This window comes from Piliocolobus tephrosceles, chromosome 1, assembly GCF_002776525.5.
Source record: "Piliocolobus tephrosceles isolate RC106 chromosome 1, ASM277652v3, whole genome shotgun sequence".
In the NCBI taxonomy this organism is placed as follows: Eukaryota; Metazoa; Chordata; class Mammalia; order Primates; family Cercopithecidae; genus Piliocolobus; species Piliocolobus tephrosceles.
The window spans coordinates 76,941,945-76,967,220 of NC_045434.1; the positions used below are offsets into that span (position 1 = coordinate 76,941,945).

At 39.5% G+C, this 25,276-nt stretch overlaps 2 protein-coding genes across 5 annotated transcripts in view; one reads left to right on the forward strand and one right to left on the reverse strand.

Moving 5' to 3' along the window:
* The window catches only part of BPNT1 (3'(2'), 5'-bisphosphate nucleotidase 1), a 29,452-nt gene extending 15,135 nt beyond the window's left edge, over positions 1-14,317 (reverse strand). For 2 of the 4 annotated variants that reach the window (XM_023203714.1, XM_023203710.1), the window contains exons 1-2: positions 14,150-14,317; positions 7,022-7,149 (exon numbers count right to left, since the gene is read on the reverse strand). In XM_023203714.1, the coding sequence (XP_023059482.1) occupies positions 7,022-7,141 (120 nt within the window). In that variant the 5' untranslated portion in view covers positions 7,142-7,149; positions 14,150-14,317. Of the gene's footprint in view, positions 1-7,021; positions 7,150-14,139 lie in introns of all 4 variants that reach the window. The other 2 variants (XM_023203713.2, XM_023203712.2) reach the window with 2 other exon arrangements.
* Positions 14,318-17,407: 3,090 nt separating this feature from the next.
* The window catches only part of IARS2 (isoleucyl-tRNA synthetase 2, mitochondrial), a 73,307-nt gene continuing 65,438 nt past the window's right edge, over positions 17,408-25,276 (forward strand). Inside the window, exons 1-2 of the mRNA XM_023203709.1 lie at positions 17,408-17,789; positions 19,496-19,618. Coding sequence (XP_023059477.1) covers positions 17,523-17,789; positions 19,496-19,618 — 390 coding nt within the window. The 5' untranslated portion in view covers positions 17,408-17,522. The remainder of the gene's footprint in view (positions 17,790-19,495; positions 19,619-25,276) is intronic.

Below are 25,276 nucleotides of genomic sequence, written 5' to 3' on the forward strand. Positions count from 1 at the left end.
TAATAGTGGTTAAAGTTTGGAAAGGAGCTTTTAAATAATCTAGAACATTTTCTTCCCTAGTTTAGAAATTCCTTATCTCTAGACATCAACCTTTTGCTTAAATAGGTTCAGAGATAGGAAATGTATAACTTTTCAAGGCAAAGGTAATAGTTTTTAGAAAAAGTTGTTCCTTGGATCCTTCTATAACTTCCACACTAAACCTAATCATAATAATTAAATAGGTCCTCAAGTTGATTCACAGGTATAGAGTAAGAAATCCTATTTGTTTTTTTTTGTTTTGTTTTGTTTTGTTTTTGAGACGGAGTCTTGCTCTGTCGCTGGCTGGAGTACAGTGGCGCAATCTTGGCTCACAGCAATCTCTGCCTCCTAGGTTCAAGCAATTCCCCTACCTCCCGAGCACCTGGGACTGTAGGCTCCTGCCACCATGCCTGGCTAATTTTTTGTATCTTAGTAGAGACGGGGTTTCATCAAGTTGGCCAGGATGGTCTTGATCTCCTGACCTTGTGATCTACCTGCCTTGACTTCCCAAAATGCTGAGATTACAGGCATGAGTCACTGCACCCAGCCTAAGAAATTCTGTTTCTGAAAATCTGAAAAACACTAATATGAACTGCTGTAATATTTAACATATAGCTCACCTGTGGTACCCTCACTCAATCACTATGTCAGATAATCATGCTAGTGAAAGAAAAGTTTTACAAGTGACAACCACAACCTCCTTTGTTAGTTTGCTTTCAGAGAATTATGATATGTTGCAATTGATATATGCCTGGTTAAGTAGATTTACAGATTATATCATCTTAGTAGAATTTGTTTGTTTGTTTGTTTTGAGATGGAGTCTCACTCTGTCGCCCAGGCTGGAGTGCAGTGGCGTGATCTTGGCTCACTGCAAACTTTGTCTTTTGGCTTCAAGCAATTCTCCTGTCTCAGCCTCCCGAGTAGCTGGGACTACAGGTGCCCCCCACCACGGCCAGCTAATTTTTGTATTTTTAGTAGAGACAGGGTTTCACCATGTTGGCCAGGCTGGTCTCAAACTCCTGACTTTGTGATCCACCCACCTCGGCCTCCCAAAGTGCTGGGATTACAGGCGTAAGCCACTGCACCCCGCCTCATCTTAGTGGAATTTTAACAATACTTTGCAACGAGATAAGGAGTCATTATGAAGAGCAAACTGCTTTATGCCTCACTGAGATTTGCTATATATCTCAATGCAAAGTACTATTCTGCTAGAATGTAAGCTCCACAAAAGGATTTTATTTCCTAAAGAATTGTGTCTAGCATATAGTAGGTGCTCTATAAGTATCTTTTGAATGAACCTACTCAAAAGAATTGTTCAGTTTGAAGATTAGTTATATATCAATCAAGTTTGTACACCACTGCTTTAGAGGAAAAAAAAAAAATATTGAAAGTCATTCCTCTATCTGAAGAAAGCAATTCTCTTTCCCTCTCTAAGATAAATATTTCCTATTCTATCAACATAGCTCTGGACCTCATCCTTGGAACCTTGTGTGATAAACTGATTTTGCTGTTTTTTAAAAGTAAGGTATCAACAGGAGGATATAAAGTACTAGAAATGCCTGAGCAGTACAGAAGACAATGAGAATACTACTTTTTTTCCTGACTTGGCACTACATCTCTGTTCCTTTTTAGCTACCTGGGTTTCAAAGTTGTTTGTCTAATATAATCTCAACATAAGAGCAACTGAAAATAAGTGATGTTAAGGAAAATGATCTGAAAGGAAATAATTCAAAATATTGGCAATGGTGGCATGATGGATGATTTTTGTTTACTTTTTGGCATTTTTCTCCATTTCCTACTTTTCATAATAGAAAAAACTTTGTAAAAAATGAGATTAGGGGCCAGACGCAATGGTTCATGCCTGTAATCGCAGCACTTTGGGAGGCCGAGGCAGGCGGATCATGAGGTCAGGAGTTCAAGACCAGCCTGACCAACATGGAGAAATCCAGCCTCTACTAAAAATACAAAATTAACTGGGCATGGTGGCGCATGCCTGTAAAATCCCAGCTATCCAGGAGGCTGACGCAGGAGAATTGCTTGAATCTGGAAGGCAGAGGTTGCGGTGAGCTGAGATCACGCCATTGCACTCCAGCCTGGGCAACAAGAGTGAAACTTCGTCTCAAAAAATAAAAAAATAGATAATAATAATAATAATAAGATTAGCAGCCCCCTGAAAGCAGCAGTATTATTTCGTTGATTATTACCAAGCATGTCTGTGGTCAACTAAAATCCCTTTTTCAGACAAATTTGAATCAGATTTATCTGACATAACTTGAACATGAATACCGCACTTTATATTATTCCTGTTACAATATCCTGTTGGATTTGGTCCACTTTTCTCAGAGGTTGCAACTATTTTGAATGCTTACTCTGTGATCAAATGTATTAACTAGACTGCTCAGCTTTACCTTATTGGCAAATTTGATAAGTATGTTTTCTATATCATCTTCTTCCACTTCGGATAACACATTAGGTATTTTTTTTAAACTGTATGTTATTTAATAATTAAAGAGAACAGTACAATGTCAGGAGCAGAGTCCTGTGATCAGCCAGCGGTGATCCTTTTCTAGGATGAAAATGACTCATTAATTTAAATTTGTGAATAATGTTATTCATCCAGTTATGAATACACCTAACCATGGCTCAGGATGGGAGATGTCATCTATATAACTAAAAATAGCTTGAATATTTTCTTAAATAGAAAATGACAGACTATAACAAATGTTTTCCTTAAATCAAGACACCCTCTATCTATTTCCTCTATGAGTAGGGCCACAAATCTATCAAAAAAGCAAATGAGATTTATTTCATTTGTTCTTATGAGTTTTTGTTTTTGTTTGTTTGTTTTTAATATTATTTATTTATTTTAGAGACAGGGTTTTACTCTGTTGCCCAGGCTGGAGTACAGTTGTGGGATCACAGATCACTGCAGCCTCAAACTCCTGGGCTCAAGCAATTATCCCACTTCAGCTTCCCAAGTAGCTAGGATTACAAGCATGTCCCACCATGCCAGACGGGGTCTTGCTATGTTGCCCAGGCTGATTTTTATGTTTATTTTTTAAAAGCAATTATGTTGAATGTTTTATAATGAACTCATGTCAACTTTTTTCTAAGTTGTTTTTTATTCGTATATCTCACTTTTTCTTATGGTAACAACGCTAGATAGATGTATCACTTATAAGTGAGTGACTTAGCTCAATCTATTTTATTATTATTTACTTATTTTTCCATTTCACCTTTTTTTCTTTTTTTTTATTATTATACTTTATGTTCTAGGGTACATGTGCACAATGTGCAGGTTTGTTACATATGTATACATGTGCCATGTTGGTGTGCTGCACCCATTAACTTGTCATTTACATTAGGCATATCTCCTAATGCTATCCCTCCCCCTTCTCCCCACCCCACAACAGGCCCCGGTGTGTGATGTTCCCCTTCCTGTGTCCAAGTGACCTCATTGTTCAATTCCCACCTATGAGTGAGAACATGTGGTGTTTGGTTTTCTGTTCTTGCGAGTTTGCTGATGGTTTCCAGCTGCATCCATGTCCCTACAAAGGACATGAACTCATCCTTTTTTAAGGCTGCATAGTATTCCATGGTGTATATGTGCCACATTTTCTTAATCCAGTCTGTCATTGATGGACATTTGGGTTGGTTCCAAGTCTTTGCTATTGTGAATAGTGCCGCAATAAACATACGTGCACATGTGTCTTTATAGCAGCGTGATTTATAATCCTTTGGGTATATACCCAGTAATGGGATGGCTGGGTCAAATGGTATTTCCAGTTCTAGATTCTTGAGGAATCGCCACACTGTCTTCCGCAATGGTTGAACTAGTTTACAGTCCCACCAACAGTGTAAAAGTGTTCCTATTTCTCCACATCCTCTCCAGCACCTGTTGTGTCCTGACTTTTTAATGATTGCCATTCTAACTGGTGTGAGATGGTATCTCATTGTGGTTTTGATTTCCATTTCACTGATGGCTAGTGATGATGAGCATTTTTTCATGTGTCTGTTGGCTGCATAAATGTTTTCTTTTGAGAAGTGTCTGTTCGTATCCTTTGCCCACTTTTTGATGGGGGTTCATATGGAACCAAAAAAGAGCCCGCATTGCCAAGACAATCCTAAGTCAAAAGAACAAAGCTGGAAGCATCATGCTATCCGACTTCAAACTATACTACAAGGCTACAGTAACCAAAACAGCATGGTACTGGTACCAAAACAGAGATATAGACCAATGGAACAGAACAGACCCCTCTTATATAATACCACACATCTACAACCATCTGATGTTTGACAAACCTGACAAAAACAAGAAATGGGGAAAGGATTCCCTATTTAATAAATGGTGCTGGGAAAACTGGCTAGCCATAAGTAGAAAGCTGAAACTGGATCCCTTCCTTACTCCTTACACAAAAATTAATTCAAGATGGATTAGAGACTTAAATGTTAGACCTAAAACTCACTCTATATTAAATCGTTAAAGTGTTAATGATAAATCACATCCTATTAATGTTCTCACTTGGAAGAAATTACAATACAATTTTCCTTAAAGACTATAATAAAGAAAGATTTAGGCGAAGTGTAGTGGCTCATACCTGTACTCACACCCATAATCTCAGCACCTTGGGAGTCTGAGGTGGGTGGATCACTTGAAGCCAAGAGTTGGAGACCAGCCTGGGCAATATACTGAAACTCCATCTCCACAAAATAAAAACATTAGCTGGGTATCGTGGCGCTTGCCTGTAGTCCTAGCTACAGTCAGGAGGCTAAGCCAAGAGGGTCCTTTGAGCCCAGAACTTGAGACTGCAACAAGCTATCAGTAGGACTATGCCACTGCACTCTAGCCTTGGGCGACAAAGTGAGACATTGTCTCTTTAAAAAAAAAAAAAAGATTATAATAAAGAATTTAAGGATTAAAAGTCAATATAAGAAAACTTATGTGTGAAATTTGTAACATGAGGTAATAACCAAGTCCCAAGGAAGATTTGTGTGTATATATGTATGTGTGTGTATATACACGTGTGTGTATATATATGTATATATGTATACATATATGTACCAAATCCCAAGGAAGATTTGTGTATATGTATATAATATATACACGTGTGTGTATATGTGTGTGTATATACATACGTGTGTATATATATACACACAAGTTTGTGCGTATATATATACACACACACAAATCTTCCATGGGATTTGGTACATATATACATATATATACACACACATATATATGCTTGTACTCACACCCTTGTGTGTATATATATGGAAGATTTATATATATAAAATATACACACACACTATATATACACACAAATCTTCCTTGTGTGTATGTATACATACACTATACATACATACTATATATACACACGCAAATCTTCTCTCTATATTTACACATACACAAGAGTGTGAGTACAGGTGTGTATATATATATATATACGTGTATATACATATGTACTAAATCCCAAGGAAGGTATACAAAGTTGTATATATATACACACAAACTTGTGTGTGTGTGTATATACAAACTTGTGTATATATATGTGTCAATATATGAAAAATATATATACATATATACACAGACATATATATACACACACACACACACATATATATATATGCACACACAAATCTTCCTTGGGAGTTGGTTATTACCTCACATTACAAATTTTACACGTAAGTTTTCATATATTGACTTTTAATAGATTTCATTAAGATTTCATTGTATTTTAAACTGGAACACAAGTATGGTGGTATTTCTTTTAAGAATTGACTATCACTATAAACTTTCTGATAATGTATTTTATATATTGACTTTTAATCCTTAAATTCTTTATATGTATGTATATATGTATACATATATATACAAACATATATACACACATATTTTTTGAGATGGAGTCTCGCTTTTGTTGCCCAGGCTGGAGTGCAATGGTGCGATCTCGGCTCACTGCAACCTCCGCCTCCTGGGTTCAAGTAATTCTCCTGCCTCAGTCTCCTGAGGAGCTGGGATTATAGGTGTGCACCACTATGCCCGACTAATTTTTGTATTTTTAGTAGAGATGGGTTTCATCATGTTGGTCAGGCTGGTCTCACAATCCTGACCTCGTGATCCACCCACCTCGGCCTCCCAAAGTGCTGGGATTACAGGCGTGAGCCACCATGCCCAGCCGGAAGATTGTATTTTAAACTGGAACACAAGTATGATGGTATTTCTTTTAAGAATTAACTATCACTATAAACTTTCTGATAATCTATTTAAGTTTGTAATTACTATACTGGGAAAAACACCCTTGTTTTGAGTTTCTTTTCCGTGAAGAAGAAACATACGTATCACTTTGATTATAACAAATAGTTATGTAAATGCCAGATTTTACCAAACATGTTGACTAAGGATTGCATGGCGTTGCATGTAATAGATTCCTCTAGGATTTGAAGCCTGGTTACAATGCCTTGGGGATGGATATGGTTCAGAAGACTCAGACATATAAATAAAGATCTTGGATGTAGAAAGTCTGGAGTCTTTTTTTTTTTTTTGAGGCGGAGTCTCGCTCTGTTGCCCAGGCTGGAGCGCAATGGCACGATCTCGGCTCACTGCAACCTCTCTCTGCCTCCCGGCTTCAAGCGATTCTCCTGCCTCAGCCTCCCAAGTAGCTGGGATTACAGGCGCTCACAACCACATCTGGCTAATTTTTTGTATCTTTAGTAGAGACGAGATTTTGCCATGTTAGCCAGGCTGGTCTCAAACTCCTGATCTCGTCATCTGCCTTCCTCGGTCTCCCAAAGTACTGGGATTACAGGCGTGAGCCATCATATCCGGCCTTGGAGTCATTTTCAAAGCAGAGATCGAACCCTTTTGAACAAAGGATCTTGCAGTCCCCCTAAGGGAGCCATCAATTATTTTAACTGATAAAGTCTGTCCACATTTTTACATCATTTAGCTCAACCTCAAGAACAAAAATAAAGTTGGTATGAAATGATATGAGAGTTTGAGTACCTTCTCCACGATACCCAGGTCTCCTTCAGCAATAACACGTCTGACTATCATTCCTGCCTTTTGAGCAATAGAATATGCTGAGGCTACCAACCGCATCAACACAGTGTTACTGGAAGCCATGACAAACTCTAAAAAGAGATCAAGAAAAATGTTTTGTTAGTTTCAAAGTTAACTACTGGTTTTATTTACTTAAATCCAACTCAACACATATTAATTGACTGCTAACTTGGGATTGCTCCCATTAACTGAGTAAATTCTTTAATATATATTTACTAAAAGAGACTTGGAAAAAACTCCATTTGGACATTAACTCTCTCAATAAACTCTGTATTTTTTATGTTTGTCTGCAGATGAGGCACGTCAAAGCATAGGAGAAACTGGCCCAGGATGCTGAGCATGTGAAAAAGTTTGTGTATGAGGTGGTGGGTAATGTCCAAAGTATGTGGAAGGTGCTTTGGAGGCTAAAAATATGAGATGTAAGATTTGTGTTTGAGGAGCTAATATTTTGGTGAGCTGTAGATAAAATAATGTAACCTAATGTCTATAACATAAAACGAGGAAGCGCCAAAAGAGGTATGAATAGTATAAGGGATGTAGGTGTGTAGGGCATAATTAAAAAGGGAGGGTGTATTAGTCCATTTTCATATGGCTATAAAGAATGACCCAAGACTGGATAGTTTATTACTTCCAATGCCAAGAACCGCAATTACTTTTGCACCAACCTAATATAAAGGAAAGAGGTTGAATTGACTCACAGTTCAGTATGTCTGGGGAGGCCTAAGGAAACTGACAATCCTGGCAGAAGACAAAGGGGAAGCAAGACACCTTCTTCACAAGGTGGCAGGAAGAAGTGCCAAGCAAAGGGGGGAGAGACCCTTAAAAACCATTAGATCTCAAGAGAACTCACTCACTATCACGAGAACAGCATAGGGGAAACTGCCCCCATGATTCGATTACCTCCACCTGGTCTCTCCCTTGACAGTGGGGATTATGGAGATTACAATTTAAGATGAGATTTGGGTGGGGAAACAAAGCCTCACCACATCAGAGGGATTGCATATAACTACAATTGTTTTCTGAAAATCAGTGAATATTCTCTGCTATTATTTACCTCCATCTTCGTCAGCAGCCAAATAAAGAGAACAAGCAACATAACAAATTATAATGAAGACCAATCACGTGGAAAAGTAAGGAGTGTCAGAGAAGTCTCTAGCTCCAACAAAATAAATAGAAAAAACAGCCTTTAGAATTAAGTACATTGCTTTTTTTGTTTTTTCCTTTGAGATGGAGTCTCGCTCTGTCGCCCAGGCTGGATTGCAGTGGTACCATCTCGGCTCACTGCAACCTCTGCCTCCCGGGTTCGAACAGTTTTCTGCCTCAGCCTCCCGGTAGCTGGGATTACAGGTGGCCTCCACTACACTTGGCTAATTTTTGTATTTTTAGTGGACACAGGGTTGCATCATCTTGGCCAGGCTGGTCTCGAACTCCTGACCTCGTGATCCACCTGCCTCAGCCTCTCAAGTGCTTAGATTACAGGCATGAGCCACTGTGCCCAGCCTGTACATTCCTTTGAAAATATGAATTCTGGCCAGGCACGGTGGCTCACACCTGTAATCCCAGCATTTTGGGAGGCCAAGGTGGGCAGATGACCTGAAGTCAGGAGTTCGAGACCAGCCTGACTAACATGGTGAACCCTCATCTCTACTGAAAACACAAAAATTAGCCGGGCATGGTGGTGCACACCTGTAATCCCAGCTACTCAGGAGGCTAAGGCAGGAGAATCGCTTGAACCTGGGAGGCGGAGATTGCAGTGAGCTGAGATCGCACCATTGCACCCTAGCCTGGGTAACAGAGCGAGACTCCATCGCAAAAAAAAAAAAAAAAAAAAAAAAAGAAAGAAAATATGAATTCAAATCCTGAAATTTTAGTGACTGTTCTGGATGTACCACCCACATTCCCTTCAGGATTGAAGAGCTTATTTCCCCACTTGCTGAGACAGCTCTCAACAGAAGGCCCTCAGCTGCCATCTTTCTCTGGGAGTATATCTGCTGAGAAGGATCACTTCATCTGAAATGTCACAATAGGGAGATTTAAAGGCCATTTCCTACCCCAAGTGGGCTGCCACCCCAGCACTGAAGGGCCATCCAGCTTCCAGAATACCCTATGGGGTCGACTGAGGCCTTAGCTGAGACTGCCTCACAGCCCAAGATGCTTTCTCCTACATTCTTCCCTTCCTCCCCTTCCCTCCCACAAATGACCCCAAAAGCACTCCCTAATAAACCTCTTCCACTTTATCTCTGTCTTACAGTTTTATGGGAAATTAACCTATGACAAAAACTTCCCACCTCTAAATCAAATCAACATTATTTCATCGCAATAAGGGAACACATGATTGTTCCCTAGACAAAAGGACTATTATATATATATATAGTGTGTTTCTCTCTCTCTATATATATATTTTTTAATTATTATTATTATTTTTTTTGAGATGGAGTCTCTGTCACCGAGGCTGGAGTATAGTGGTGCAATCTCAGCTCACTGCAAACTGCCTCCTGGGTTCAAGCGATTCTCCTGCCTCAGCCTCCTGAGTAGCTGGGATTATAGGCGCCTGCTACCATGCTTGGCTAATTTTTGTATTTTTAGTAAAGACAGTAAAGACGGCCTCCCAAAATCCTGGGATTACAGGTGTAAGGCACTGTACCCAGCCTTCTTTACATCTTGTTTCTATCATCCACATTCTATTGACAGGAATTATGAACCTAACGAAACAATAAGTGAAGTGTATGAAACTCTTCAGAAGGAAGATGGAATTGAAATTTATGGCCAGGCACAGTGGCTCATGCCTGTAATCCCAGCACTTTGGGAGGCCGAGGCGGGCAGATCACGAGGTCAGGAGTTCGAGACCAGCCTAACCAACATGGCGAAACCCTGTATCTACTAAAAATACAAAAATTAGCCGGGCGTGGTGGCACACACCTGTAATCCCAGCTACTCAGGAGGCTGAGGCAGGAGAATCACATGAACCCAGAAGCTGGAGCTTGCAGTGAGCCGAGATCGTGCCAGTGCACTCCAGCCTGGGCGACAGAGCAAGACTCCATCTCAAAAAAAAAAAAAAAAGAAAGAAATTTATGTAAGGTAATGAATACCATACCGTGACCAATAACTATCTAGAAATTAAGATGAAAATGAAAAGGGTTTCATTTTTGAAACGGAGTCTCACTCTGTTGCCCAGGCTGGAGTGCAGTGGCACGATCTCAGCTCACTGCAAACTCTGTTTCCCAGGTTCACACCATTCTCCTGCCTCAACCTCCTGAGTAGCTGGGACTTCAGACACCCACTACCACGCCCAGCTAATTTTTTGTATTTTTAGTAGAGACGGGGTTTCACCATGTTAGCCAGGATGGTCTCAATCTCCTGACCTTGTCATCCACCTGCCTCAGCCTCCCAAAGTGCTGGGATTACAGGCGTGAGTGAGCCATCGTGCTCAGCCAATATAATGGGTTTCTAACTGCAGCTGACACTTGAACAAAATGGGCTCGAACTGAACCGGTTCACTTTGTGGATTTTTTCCAACCAAATGCGGACAGTAAAGGTATGTAAAACCAGTAGACAGGAAAGGCTGACTTTTTAAAATATATTTTTATTTTATTTTCAAGAGAGTCTGTGATCCGTTAAAACTGAGTTTTCATCTATGAGTGTTTTGGAGGGTCAACTGTGGGACTTCAGTATGTGCAGATTTCAGTATTCTCAGGGGTTCCTGGAATCAACCTCCCTCATATATTGAGGGATGACTCTATATAAAGTGTTTGTTTTATGATACCATAATCAGGCTAGATTAATTTTCTTGGCATACTAGGAGTTACATGTGGAATAAACCAGTTACAATTACTACTAATTCAGGAGCACTTCAGATAGAAAACAGAGAAACAGAGAAAACAGAGAAAAATTACAGTGCGGTGGCTCACACCTGTAATCCCAGCACTTTGGGAGGCCGAGGTGGGCAGATCACGAGGTCAAGAGATTGAGACCATCATGGCTAACACAGTGAAACCCGATCTCTACTAAAAATACAAAAAATTAGCTGGGCATGATGGTGGGCACCTGTAGTCCCAGCTACTCCGGAGGCTGAGGCAGGAGAATGGCGTGAATCTGGGAGGTGGAGGTTGCAGTGAGCCGAGATCACTCCAGCCTGGGCGACAGAGACAGACTTTGTCTCAAAAAAAAAAAAGAAAAGAAAAAAAAGAAAGAAAAAGAAAAGAAAACAGAAATAATTTAGTAAATACTTTGTTGCTCTTATTTCTATTCTTTTATATCCATATCCAGGCATATATCTGATTTATTCTGCACCAGAAATGTGGTCTCTGTGCAACTGTTTTGTTCTACCCAGATGTCTTGACCATATTTTAATTATATGTTCATATGCTCCTTCAATTCCCTTGTTATGTAGGAATTATTTTATAATAGGACGATCACCTTCCCTCACTGTATGGTATTGTCATAACTTTTCATAGATATCATTTACCTTTGAACCAGTTAAGCAACCATTTGAGCCTTATCAGGCTCCATAAGTGACTCAACTACTTACCCTTATATTTGCCAAGTCGATGGTGTTTTCTTCCAAGGAAAAACTTTCAGGCATTTCTGTCTACTAATTTCATCACAAAATGATATTATATATAATAACCACCAATTAAAGCTAACATCAGCTTATAAAATATAAGAATAGGAAAAATAATAGAAGAAAATAAAAATGGGAAAAATAATGTTGATGTAAAGCACACAATGATTTATAAAGAGATTCCACAAATCGCTTTTAATTGGCAAATAGGAAAATATTTTACCATTCTTCTTTGAAGTACTTCTCTGGTCCAAACTGAATTAGTAATGAAAAAGTACTATGCCCTAGCCTTAATCGTTTTCTTACATATTTTTTAAACAGATGAATACAATTTTGGTTCTTGGTTAAAAAAAATAAAGAAAAAATACATAGTCATATTATCAAAGCACAAAATCTATACAAGAGGTCCCTTTTAGCCTTTTTAATTATGCCTCCTCCTATACTATAATGAGATTTACCTTTTGATGATACAGGTAGATCAAGAGCAAGGCCTAAACTAGCTACAGGCAAGTTAACTTTCTTAAAGCAGTTCAAATAACACCATTATACTTCCTTCTCTACCAGTTTTACATCTTCTGGGCCTTAAAACACTCTTGTGAAGGTGTCTTTCCGAAAGCCTAATCTAAAGCAGGATAGTGGTTAAGGGCACAGGCTCTGGAGCCAATTACCTGTGTTCAAATCCTGGCTCAGCTGTGGACCTTGAGAAAACCACTTAAATTTTCTGTGCCTCAATTTGTAAAATGGAGACAATAGTACTTATAGTATAGGGCTGTTGTACTTATTAAATAAGTACCATGTGTAAAGAAAACACTTGTCCCTGGCACAAGGTAAACATCAAATATACTGGCTAACCATTATTACGATTGTCCTTATTTTGGTTATTTTGCAGGGACATTAGGGCAGTGTTAAGGGCAAAAAGTTCCTGTAGTTTCTCCAACAGTATTCTGACCCTGAGAATACAAAATGATAATCAACATGACCCTCAGAGTGTAGTACAGGCTTTTCTTCATAACATTCTGGGCCTGAGGCTTGGAGTAGACAAGAAAAAAAGCCGTATAGCACTTAAGGCCATCGACCTAACACCTATCCATTTGAGAAGTCTTTACAACTGCCAAAAGGCTAGCTCAGAAGGATGGAAAAATAACAGGAATCAAACATTAGTTTCTTCTCCTCATATAAAGATTGTGACCATATGAGGATTAGGATCTAAAAGTGATGAGTTCCAGATCAAAATACTAAAATTATTTATACATTGGAACTTGGCCTGATGATAATGTTCAAGGTCATCTGAAAAAATAAAAATGTAAGCAAAATGGAGCAAATTCTGGAAGAAGAACAATGAACAGAGGTACTCCCCTTATCAATTATCAAAATATGATAAAGTATGATTTAATCAAAATATGATATAAAAGTTTGGCTAGTGAGACAAATTAAGGAAATAAATTGCAAAAATAGAACCGAACACACTAAAGGTAGTGTTTCAAATCATGGGGGAAATTTAATTTTGCATAAATGGCAGGGCAGTTGCTAAACTTTTAAATACCTTTTTTTTTTTTTTTTTTTTTTTTTTTTTGATATGTAGTCTTGCTCTGTAGCCCAGGCTGGAGTGCAGTGGCTGATCTCGGCTCACTTTCACCCTCTACAGTTCAAGCGATTCTCCTGCCTCATACTCCTGAGAGCTGGCACTACAGGCACGCATCTCCACGCCTAATTTTTTCAGTCAGGCCTGCAGTCCCAGCTACTCGGGAGGCTGAGGTGGGAGAATCACCAGACCCTGGGAGGTCGAGGTTGTAGTAAGACATAATGGCACCACTGTACTCCAGCCTGGGCTACAGAGCAAGACCCTGTCTGAAAAAAAAAAAAAAAAAAAAAAAAGGAAAGGAGAAGAAGAAAGAAGAAGGAGGAAGAAGGAAGAAGAAGGGGGAAGAAGAAGGAAGAAGCAGCAGCAGAGGCAGAGAAAGAAAGAAAAAGAAAGAAAGAAAGAAAGAAAGGGAAAGAAAGAAAGAGAAAGAAAGAAAGTTTGCAAGGGTGTGAAGGAATATGTTCCTGAGTATTGTTGGCAAAGTGGTGAACCCTCTTAGGAGAGCTTTGAGAACCTTAACAAAGTATAACATACATATCTTTTGAACCAGCAATTATATTTCCAGAGAAATCCAAATAAATCACGCAAACCTACAAATATGTAGAAATGACAGTTGGACGAATATTTGCTATTTAAATAAATTTACTTTTAGGTTCCAAGCAGTTTCTAAATTGGGGTGCATCAACGAACTCAATGTCTAGGTTTGTCTTGTTATTTCTACAATATATGGCTATAAAAACCTTTCGGATCACGAAAATAAAAGCACAGATAAACAATTAAAATATTGACACTCAAGAGTCCAAGTCCGAAATTAGAATATCTGGAGAAGCAATCTGATTCACATAAACCTTTTTTATTTTATTTAACATAAATCCTATCTACCTGGCTCTTGCCCTGACCGGCAGGAGAGAAACTTACGGTGACAAACCTGGAACAACGTTGGACCAAAGACACTTCGGGAGCAGCAAAAGCGCGTTATCGTAAACCCAGGTCCCTCGTCGTGTCCAGTACCGAGCTTTAGCACTGTCAATAAATCTTTCAAGATGGATGGCAGCCCTACCTCAGCTTGTGAGCATGCGGGAAACTCCGCGCAAGCGCACAACAGTGATTTAACACAGCGTCTTTAGACTCCTGATCCGCGGGAAAATACCACTTGTCCGTGTTTTCGCCAAGCTCTCCGTAGGTGCAAGTCACCTGTTGTATTAAATAAAAGCGAAAGGTGTTGTCAACTTTCAAAGATTGGCTCAAAAAAAAAAAAAAAAAGAAGGAAAGCAAAAAAAAATAAGAAAGAAAGAAAACATTAAGGCAGCAACAGTGTGTTAAAAAAAAAAAAAAAAAAAAAGATTGGTTTTGGTTTCACCTGTCTTCCAGCCCACTTCGTAGAGTTCACTGTTTTAAAATGTTCATTGGATTAGTGATATCGCTCTGCGGCTATTTAACTTAGAACCCCTAGCGGTCCGTGGACAAGCTTCAGCGGGTCCACCACACACACCTCCACCTCCCACCCCTACGCAACAACAAAGCAACTTTATCAGAATTGTGCTAAAGATGCTTGCATATCTATATGTGTATATATACACAAATATATGTGTGTATGTATATATACACACATATTTTATATATATATAAATATATATATTTTTATATATAGTGTGTATATATATATGTATACTGGGAAGGCAGCAGTGAGCCGTAATCGACTCTGGGCGACAGAGCAAGCTACCTGTCTCTTAAAAATATATATGTGTGTGTATTTATATATACATAAATATATATAAAATATTAAAATATATAAAAATATATAATATAAATAAAATAAACATATATATATATTTAAGAGACAGATAGCTTGCTCTATCGCCCAGAGTCGATTACGGCTCACTGCTGCCTTCCCAATTCTAGGCTCAAGCCATCCTCCCGCCTCAGCCTCCCGTGTAGCTGGGACTACTGGTGCAAGTGCGCGTCACCACACCCGGCTAATTAAAATTTTTTTTTTGTACAGATGGGATCTTTTTGGGGGGCGTGGTTGAGGGAGGGGGCAGGGTCTCACCCTGTCGCTCAGGCTGGAATGCTGTGGCGCAGTTTAGGCTCACTACAACCCCCGCTTCCTGGGTCCAAGCGATCCTTCCGCCTTAGCGTCCCAAGTAGCTAGGACCACAGGCGCGCCACCACGCCGGACTAATTTTGTTTGTTTGTTTTTTAAGTAGAGACCGGGTTTCATCATATTGGCCAGGCTGGTCTTGAACTTCTGACCCCAGGTGATCTGCTCACCTCCACCTCCCAAAGTGCTGGGATTACAGGTGCGAGCCACCCGCCTAGCCTAAAAAGGCTTTTACTTCTTCATTTGATTTTCACAATAACTCTGTGAGTTAAGTAGACCCTTTTTGGGAAGTGGCAAAATATACATAAATTATATCACTTTAACTATATATATTTGGTTTTTTTTTTTTTTTTTTTTTTTTTTTGAGACAGGCTCTCACTGTGTTGCCCAGGCAGGAATGCCGAGGTGCAATCATGGCCCACTTGCAACCTTGACCTCCTGGGCTAAAGCGATCCTTCCACCACAGCCTCTCAAGCAGCTAGGACCACAAGCACATGCCATCACATCCAGCTAATTTTAAAAATTATTTTAGAGACAGGGGTCTCCCTATGTTGCCCAGGGTTGTCTCAAACTCCTGGGCTCAAGTGATATTTCCACTTCACCCTCCCAAAGTGCTGGGATTATAGGCATGAGCTACTGTGTCCAGCTTCTTTTATCCTTTTTTTTTTTTTTTTAAATTGGGTTGTTTACATTTATCTTTTTGATCTGTAGCAGCTCTTTATGCATTTTGTATATTATTATTTTGTAATGTGTAGCAAATACTTTCTTCCACAGCATAGCGTAGGGAAGGCAACATAAGATGGTGGCCATGCACACACACTGGAATCTAACTCTCTGGGTTTGAATTCCAGCTGTGCTACTTAGTTGTATCATCTTGAGCAAGTTACATAACTCTATGTGCCTTAGTTTCCTTATCTGTGAAATGGAAATACTCATAGTTCCTATCGCACATGGTTTTTTGGTATGCTGTGTCTTCACCTCATCTGGTTTTGAAGATTAAATGAGTTAATTCAGGTACAGAGCTGGAGTCATTGACTGGTGAAAGGCTGACATTGATTGAGTGCTTTCTATTTGTCACTTGGTTTCTCACTTTCTGGTATCTTTTTTTGGTATATACATATTTTCATATTTGTAGAAAATCTGTCCCTCTTATTTATGTGAACTAAATGTTCTGGATGTTGTGTTTTATGATTAGGAGGGCTATTCCCAAGATGTATACTCTACAATGAAAATGTTAACAACTGTGAACTACTATGAATTGGACAACCAAATAGAGCAGAATCTGTCAGAAACAGGAGGAGTTGCTATACACACCAAACTATTCTATGAGTGGGATATAACAGGGATTTAGGGAATCTTAAAAAAAAATTAGATTGTTTTATAATATTGTTAAAATTCATGGGAAGTCACTGATTTGGACTGAGCTCCTACACTAGTCTATTTGCTTGTAAGGTCTGCGTTCCAGGAAATCAGGAGAGATGATAGCCAAATCCGTTAAGCCAAATGGCGTCTGCTTTTCCTTCCCTGTTTCTGCTTTCTTCAACCTTTTCTGCGTATAAACCTCACCCTGCCCCCTCAGCTCATCAGAGATCCTTTCTATTTTGTAGAAAGGTTTAGGAATATCTAATGATAGCCAATTAGATCTTTAAAACTAGATTTGCTGAAATTTTATTATTTTACAATATTTTCACTGAACTTTGTGCTGCCCACAATGGTAGTCATTACCCAAGTGTGCCTGTTAAGGCCTTGCCATGAGTTTAGTCCAGATTGAGATGTGCAGTATGTGCAAAGTACTTGTCAAATTTCAAAGGCTTCGTATAAGAGAATATGTAAAATATCTTACTTTTTATTGGCTACATGTTAAAGTGATACAATCATAGCTATGTTGTGTTAAATTAAAAATATATATAGTTTTAAAAAGCAGGGCACAGTGATTGGACTATGAGCCCCACCTTTCCCCGCCCCCGTGAATCTGAGCCCGCCTCTCGGCGGCTGCAAGGAGGACCCGGAGGTGGCTCAGTCTCCGCGGACTCCGGGAAGGCGGTGTCCACCGCCCCGCCCCTCCCCGCCGCTCCCTTCCCGCCCCTTCCGTTCCCCGGGCGCGTGCGCCCTCTTATTCGGCTCGCCTAGGTTTCCTGGGGTCCTGCTGCTTTGAGCTGGGGCGGGAGCGGAGGACCCGGCGCTCAGGGGTTGCCACACCATGCGTTGGGGGCTGCGCCCTCGCGGGCCGGAGGCGGCCGCCCTGGCCACTGCCCGAAGATTGTGGGGGACGCCCCGCCTTCCCTGCAGCCCTGGATGGCAAGGGGCGACGAAGAGGCTTCTGGTGCGGTCGGTCTCCGGGGCCAGTAACCACCAGCCAAACTCGAATAGTAGTAGATACCGGGACACGGTGCTGCTGCCGCAAACCAGCTTCCCCATGAAGCTGCTGGGCCGCCAGCAGCCGGACAAGGAGCTGGAGATCCAGCAGGTACGGGTCCCGCCTCGGCGCAGGGCCTCCGGAGAGAACCGATCCGGCCGCGGGCACAGGGCGCTCGGCAGGAGCCACACCTCTGTGCTCCATGCCGGTACGGGTGGGCAGGGGTGTGACCAGATCGGCGGCATTCATCTGCTTCGCACAGATTTTGTGGGCTGAAAACCTAAGTGAAGAAATCTCTAGATGAATCCCTCCTTTGTAGCAGGTTCCGGAGCGGGAAATTAAGGGGTCACTAGTGATGCTCAGATACCAGCATGTATCGCACGTACGTCCCATTTCTGTCGTAGGCAAAAAAGATCGACTTTGGGCACTTTTCCAGTGCCTTGTAAAAAGTAAATTCACATGTCCACATGCAAATAAAAACCCAGGCTGGGCGCGGTAGCTCAAGCCTGTAATTCCAGCACTTTGAAAGGCCAAGGCGGGAGAATCGCTTGAGTCAAGAGTTCGAGACCATATTGGCTAGACAGCTTCACCCCCGCATCCTTAAAAAAAAAAACCTTAAAAACCTCAATTATGATGAATGAAGGGGAAGTTGAAGCCCACTTTTTGGATCTTTTAGATCCCTAGTTGGAATTATGACTCGTTTGAAATATATAGTAGCAGTACTTCCTCTGAGTCCCCTTTATAGACCATGTGTCTGTCTCCTGTTTTCGATTGAGCTTTTTTTTTTTTCTTCTTCTTCTGAGACAGAGTCTTGCTCTCTCGCCCAGGCCAGACTGTAATGGCGCCGTCTCGGCTCACTACAACCCCCGCCTCCCGGGTTCAAGCGATTCTCCTGCCTTATCCTCCCGAGTCGCTGGGATTACAGGTGCGCACCACCACTCCCGGCTAATTTTTATATTTTTAGTAGAGATGGGGTTTCACCATGTTGGCCAGAGTGGTCTCGAATTCCTGACCTCAAGTGATCCTCCCGCCTCGGCCTCCCAAAGTGCTGGGATTACAGGCTGAGCCACTGTGCCCAGCCTAGACTGAACTTTCTAAGGGCAGAGATTCCTCTTGTTAGTTTCTGTAATTCTAGTCTTTAAAAATCCCTGATATTCTTGGAATATTGGTTAGGTAAATATACTTAGCCTAAATACTCTGACAGAGTTCATCTAATTTTTTAAAGGCTTTTTAGTACCTTCTGTATGCCAGAAAGAGTGACAGTTTCAAATGTTTTCTCGTTTAATCTTCACACCAGCCCTGTAGGATGGATATTAACACTTTTTTTTTTCAGATGAGAAAGCAGGCCCATAAGTGCACAGTAACTTGGCCAAGATCACAGCAAGTGAGGGAAGGGAAGTGAGACTGCCATGCACGTTGTTCCCAGAGTTGAGGAATGGCAAGCATTGCAGCCAAAGAATAGCAAGAATATGTGTGTCAGGAATCTGCAGGTCCTTCAACATGGCGGGGATGAGGAGTGAAGCCTGGGGAGTGATGAGAGAATGCCCGAGAACTTAGTGGAACTAAACCTTTGTGGGGTCCTGCATATCATATAGAGTTTAGACTTCAATCTGAGGTGTATGGGGAAACTACTGAAAGATTTTAAGAGATGTGTACTTAGACACGCATTTCAGAAACCTCACCTTGTGTTTCAGAGTTGAGTAGATTGGAATGGAATGGATTAGAATGGAAATAAGCGAGTGTTGACTGTTATTTATGGTTAGACTCAGGAGTATGTATTTATATGATGTTTAGGTATCGTTGTTCTTTTTAAACAGAAATGTGGATTTTCAGAACTTTATTCATGGCAAAGAGAAAGAAAAGTAAAGACAGAATTTTGCCTTCATGATGGACCTCCTTATGCAAATGGTGACCCTCATGTTGGACATGCTTTAAATAAGGTAACTATAATTTAGGTTATGACACTTGAAAGAAAGTGTTTATGTAAATACTCTTTATAAAAGTGTATTCTAATTGTATGATAATTATGTAAATTTACATTTGCACATAAAACTAAAATATTTGCATAGAAAGCAGTATACAATTTTAGTACTGCATGAAAAAAGCATTGGTGGTATTTGCTTTGAGCTTAAAATTATATTAGTAAACATCATCTTATTCAGTACATAATTATTGTGTGAGGCATTGTTCTAGATTCCAGGAATTTGGTCACTGAATGGGTCAATAGTGCTATTAGAGACCAGGTGCAGTGGCTCACACCTGTAATCCCAGCACTTTGGAAGGCCGAGGTGGGTAGATCACTTGCGGTCAGGAGTTCGAGACCAGCCTGGCCAACATGGCAAAACCCTGTCTCTACTAAAAGTACAAAAATTAGCTGGGTGTGGTTGTGCATGCCTGTAATCCCAGCTACTTATGAGACTAAGGCAGGAGAATCATTTGAACTCCGGGGTGGGGGAATGGAAATTGTAGTGAGCTGAGTTCATGCCACTGCACTCCAGCCTGGGTGACAGAGCGAGGCTGTCTCAAAGTAAAAACAAAAAAAAAAACACAAACTGCTATTAGAGTAGTATTACTATATATTGTGATATACATTGCATGTTATGCCGTAAATTATATTGAAAACTTCTGAAACATTTGAAACATGTTATACATCTTGCATATTTCTCAGTATTAGTGACTTCTACAGAAGCCAAACTATGCCCTACTGCTGTATAGTTCACTTTCAAATTTTTAGACATATTATATCAGACGGTAAAAATAAGCATTTACTTCTTTCAGTGGACAAAACTGATGTACTTGATTTTATTTTGGTACATGCTATTTGATATCAGTTTCATTAAAATTTTATTTTTGTTAAACTTGATATTTGAGCTGTAGATTTAAATGAAATTTTAAGAATACAGATATCTTGTACATCTTACTCAGTTTTCCCCAATGATGACCTCTTGCAAAACTATAGTATATTACAACTAGGGTATTAACATTGATACAGTTAAGATGCTCAACTTTACTATATGAATCCCTCATGTTGTTGCCCTTTTATAGCCAAGTCATCTTCCTTTTGTTGCACCCTCCCTTGAATTCCTTTCAACCACGAATATATTCTCCATTTCTGTATTTTTGTTATTTCAAGAATACTATGCAAATGAAAACATAGTTTATAACCTTTTGGGATTGACTTTTTTTCACTCAGCATGAATCCCTTGAGAGTCATCCAAGCTTTTTAGTAGTTTTATTTTTTCATTGCTGAGTGGTATTCTATGGTGTGGATGTATCACAGTTTGTTTACCCATGAACCTGTTGAAGTACAACTGGGTTGTTTACAGTTTCTGGCTATTATGAATAAAGGTGCTAAAAACATTCATGTACGGGTTTTATGTGAATGTAATTTTTTTTTTTTTTTTTTTTTTGGAAACAGGCTCTTTCTCTCACCCAGGCTGGAATGCAGTGGCGCAGTCACAGCTCACTGCAGCCTCAACCACCTGGGCTCAAGCAGTCCTCTCATCTCAGCCTCCCAAGTAGCTGAGATCACAGGCATAGGCCACCATGCCTGGCTAATTTTTATATTTTCTGTAGAGATGGTGTTTTGCCATGTTGCTCAGGTGGGTCTTGAACTCCTGGACTCAAGCAGTTCACCTGCTTTGGCCTCCCAAAGTGCTGGGATTACAAGTGTGAGCCATTGTGCCTGGCTGTGAATTTTCATTTCTCTGGGATAAATGCCCAAGATTGCAATTCCTGGGTTGTATGGTAGTTGCATGTTTAGTTTTTTAAGAAAATGCCAGATTGGTTTCCAGAATGGCTGTACCATTTTACATTTTTCTTTTTTTTGAGATGGAGTCTCGCTCTTTTGCCCAGGCTGGAGTGCAGGGGTACAATCTTGGCTCACTGCAACCTTTGGCTCCCAGGTTCAAGAGATTCTTCTGCTTCAGCCTCCTGAGTAGCTGGAATTACAGGTGTCCGCCACTATGCCTGGCTAATTTTTGTATTTTTAGTAGAGATGGGTTTTGCCATATTGGCCAGGCTGGTGTTGAACTCCTGACCTCGAGTGATTCACCCACCTCTGCCTCCCAAAGTGCTGGGGTTACAGGTGTGAACCACCATGCTCGGCCCCATTTTACATGCTTATTAACAATGTATGAATGATCTGGTTTCTCTGCATTCCTGCTAGCATTTGGGTGTTGTGATTATTTTAAATTTTAGCCATTCTAACAGGTGTGTAGTGATGTCTCATTTTGCTTTTAATTTGCATTTTCATAATGGCTAATGATGTTGTAAGTCTTTCCATATGCTCATTTGCCATGGATTGAATCTCTTTGGTGAAATGTCCCTTTATGTCTTTTGTCTATTTTTTAATTGGATTTTTTTTTCTTTTTACTGTTAAGTTTTGAGAGTTCTTTATGTATTCTGGGTAATAAACCTTTTTTCAGATACGTGATTTACAACTATTTTCTCTCAATCTGTAGTTTTTCTTTTCATTCTTTTATCAGGGTCTGTTGCAGAGTAAAATTTTTAAATTTTGATGAAGTTCAGTTTGTCATTTTATTCTTTTATGAATCATTCTTTTAGTGTCATATTGAAGGTAATTCTTTGCCTAGTCCTAGAGCCTGAACATTTTCTCATACATTTTTTCTTTTATATATATATATATATATATATATATATATATATATATATATATATAATTATTTTTTTTAGACGGAATCTTGCTCTGTCACCCAGGCTGGAGAGTGCAGTGGTGCTATCTTGGCTCACTGCAAGCTCTGCCTCCCAGGTTCATACCATTCTCCTGCCTCAGCCTCCCCAGCAGCTGGGACTACAGGCACATGCTGCCACGCCCAGCTAATTTTTTGTATTTTTAGTAGAGATGGGATTTCACTGTGTTAGCCAGGATGGTCTTGATCTCCTGACCTCATGATCCACCCGCCTCGGCCTCTCAAAGTGTTAGAATTACAGGTGTGAACCACTGCGCCCGGCCTTTCTCATATATTTTTTCTAAACGTTTTACATTTTATATTTAAGTCTGTGATCCATTTTGAGTTAATTTTTTTATAACATGTAAGACTTAGGTCATGGTTTATTTTTTTCCCATATGAATGGCTAGTTGGTTTGGTATCATTTGTTGAAAAGGCTGTCTTTCCACAATGAATTGCTTTTGTACCACTGTCAGAAATTAGTTGAGCATATTTGTGTGGATTTATTTCTGGATTGTCTGTTCTGTTCCATTGATCTATGTGTCCATTTCTTTGTGAATACCACAGTTTTGATTATTGTAGCTACAGAGTAAGTATTGAAATTGGATAGACTGATTCCTCTTATATTATTCCTTTTCAAAATTGCTTTAGCTGTTTTAGTTCCTTTGCTTTTCTATATAAATTTTGAAATAATATTTTCTCTTGTCTAACACACAAAAACTTTTGCTGGGATTTTTATAGGGATACATTAAAACCCATATGTTAGTTTGCAGGGAGTTGACATCTTTATTATGTTGACTCTTCCAATCTATGAACATAGTATATCTTTCCATTTATTTAGGTCTTTGATTCTTTCATCAGTGTTTTGTAATTTTCAGCATATAATTCTGGTAACATGTTTTGTGTTTCTTTTTTTTAAGTGATTGTAAATGATATTATGCAGGTTTAACACTCCTAATCTGAAAATTTGAAATCTGAAGTACTGCAAAATTAGAAACTTTTTGAGCACTGACATGATGCCACAAGTGGAAAATTTTATACCCGACCTCACATGACACATGCAGTGAAAACTGTTTCATGCACAGAATTATTTAAAATATTATATAAAATTACCTTTAGGCTATGTGCATAAGGTATTTATGACACATAAGTGCATTTCGTGTTTAGAGTTGGGTCCTGTGCGCAAGATATATCGTATTATGTATGTGCAAATATTCTAAAGTCTGAAAAACTCCAAAATCTGGAACATTCTAGTCCCAAGAATTTTGGAGAAGGGTACTCAACCTGTATTTTAAATGTTTATGTCTATATGTTCATGGCTAGTATATAAAATATAATTTTAAATGTTGATTTTGTATCCTGTGACCTTCTTGAATATCTTTTTTGTTTCTCTATTTCTTCTTTACTGCTTTCTTTGACATTGAGTGAATATTTTGTAACGAAGCATGTAAGTTTATTTTTTATTTTTTTTAGAGACACTGTCTTATTTTGTCTCCTAGGCTGGAGTCTGGTCATGTGATCATAGCTCACTGCAGCCTTGAACTTTGGGCTCAGGCGTTCCTCCTGCCTTAATCTCCTAAGTAGCTGGGACAACAGGCACACACCTCCACACTTGGCTAGTTTCTTTTATTTGTTGTAGAGATAGGGTTTTGTTACATTGCCCAGGCTGGTATCAAACTCCTAGCCTCAAGTGATCCTCCTGCTTCAGCCTCCCAAAGTATCATGATTATAGGTGTGAGCCACTATGCCCAGCTGCATTTAGATTTCTTTAATGAATTTTTTTAGATGTCTTTAATGACATTTTTAGTGTGTTTTTTGAGATAGTTTATTAGTGGTTGCCCTAGAGCTTACCATGTACATTTTAACAGAATCGGCTTCAGGTTTATGCTGGCTTAGTTTAAGTAAAATATAGAAATGTTACCCATATTCTCTTTTCTCCCTTCTTGTGGTTTTGTTGTTATGCATATTACATGTATTTATGTTACAAACCTTGCATTATGTTATTATAATTATTACTTTGCCTTTTTTTTTGAGATGGAGTCTTGCTGTGTCACACAGGCTGGAGTGTAGTGGTGTGATCTTGGGTCACTGCAACCTCTGCCTTCCAGGCTCAAGCGATTCTCCTGCCTTTGCCTCCCGAGTAGTTGGGATTACAGGCACCCACCACCACACCTGGCTAATTTTTTTGTGTATATATATATTTTTAATGGATATGGGGTTTTGCCATGTTGGTCAGGCTGGTCTCAAACTCCTGACCTCAGGTGATTGCCTGCCTTGGCCTCCCAAAGTGCTAGGATTACAGGTGTGAGCCACCATGCCCAGCCTCCTTTGACTTTTACATCAGTTAAGAAAGTAGAAAAAATGCACTTATTACTGTTATTTATAATTACTTAATTACCTTTACTGATCCTTTTTGTTTGTTTCTGTGGATTTGAATTACCACCTGTGGTCCTTTCCTTTTAGCCTAGAGAACTTCCTTTTATATTTCTTGTGAAGTGGGCCTGCTAGCAACAAATTCTCTCTCTTTTATTTTTTAAATATAGGAATGGCTTTATTTTTCTTTCATTTTCAAAAGATAACTTTGGTAGTTATCAAATTCTTGGTTGATAGGTTTTTTTTTTCCTTTGAGCACATTGAATGTGTTATCCCATTACTTTCTGCCCTCCCTTGTTTTTCCTGAGAAGTCAGCTGCTAGTTTTATTAGGCTTCCCTTGTAGGTGATGATAACTTTTTCTCTTGTGGCTTTCAAGATTTTCTCTTTGTCTTTAACTTCTACCTTTTTACTGTGATGTCTTTTTTTGATCTCTTTGTGTTTTTTCCTTCTTGGAATTCGTTGAACCTTCTGGATGTATGGGTTGGTATTGGTGTTCTTCAATACATTTGAGACATTTTCTTTTTTTTTTTTTT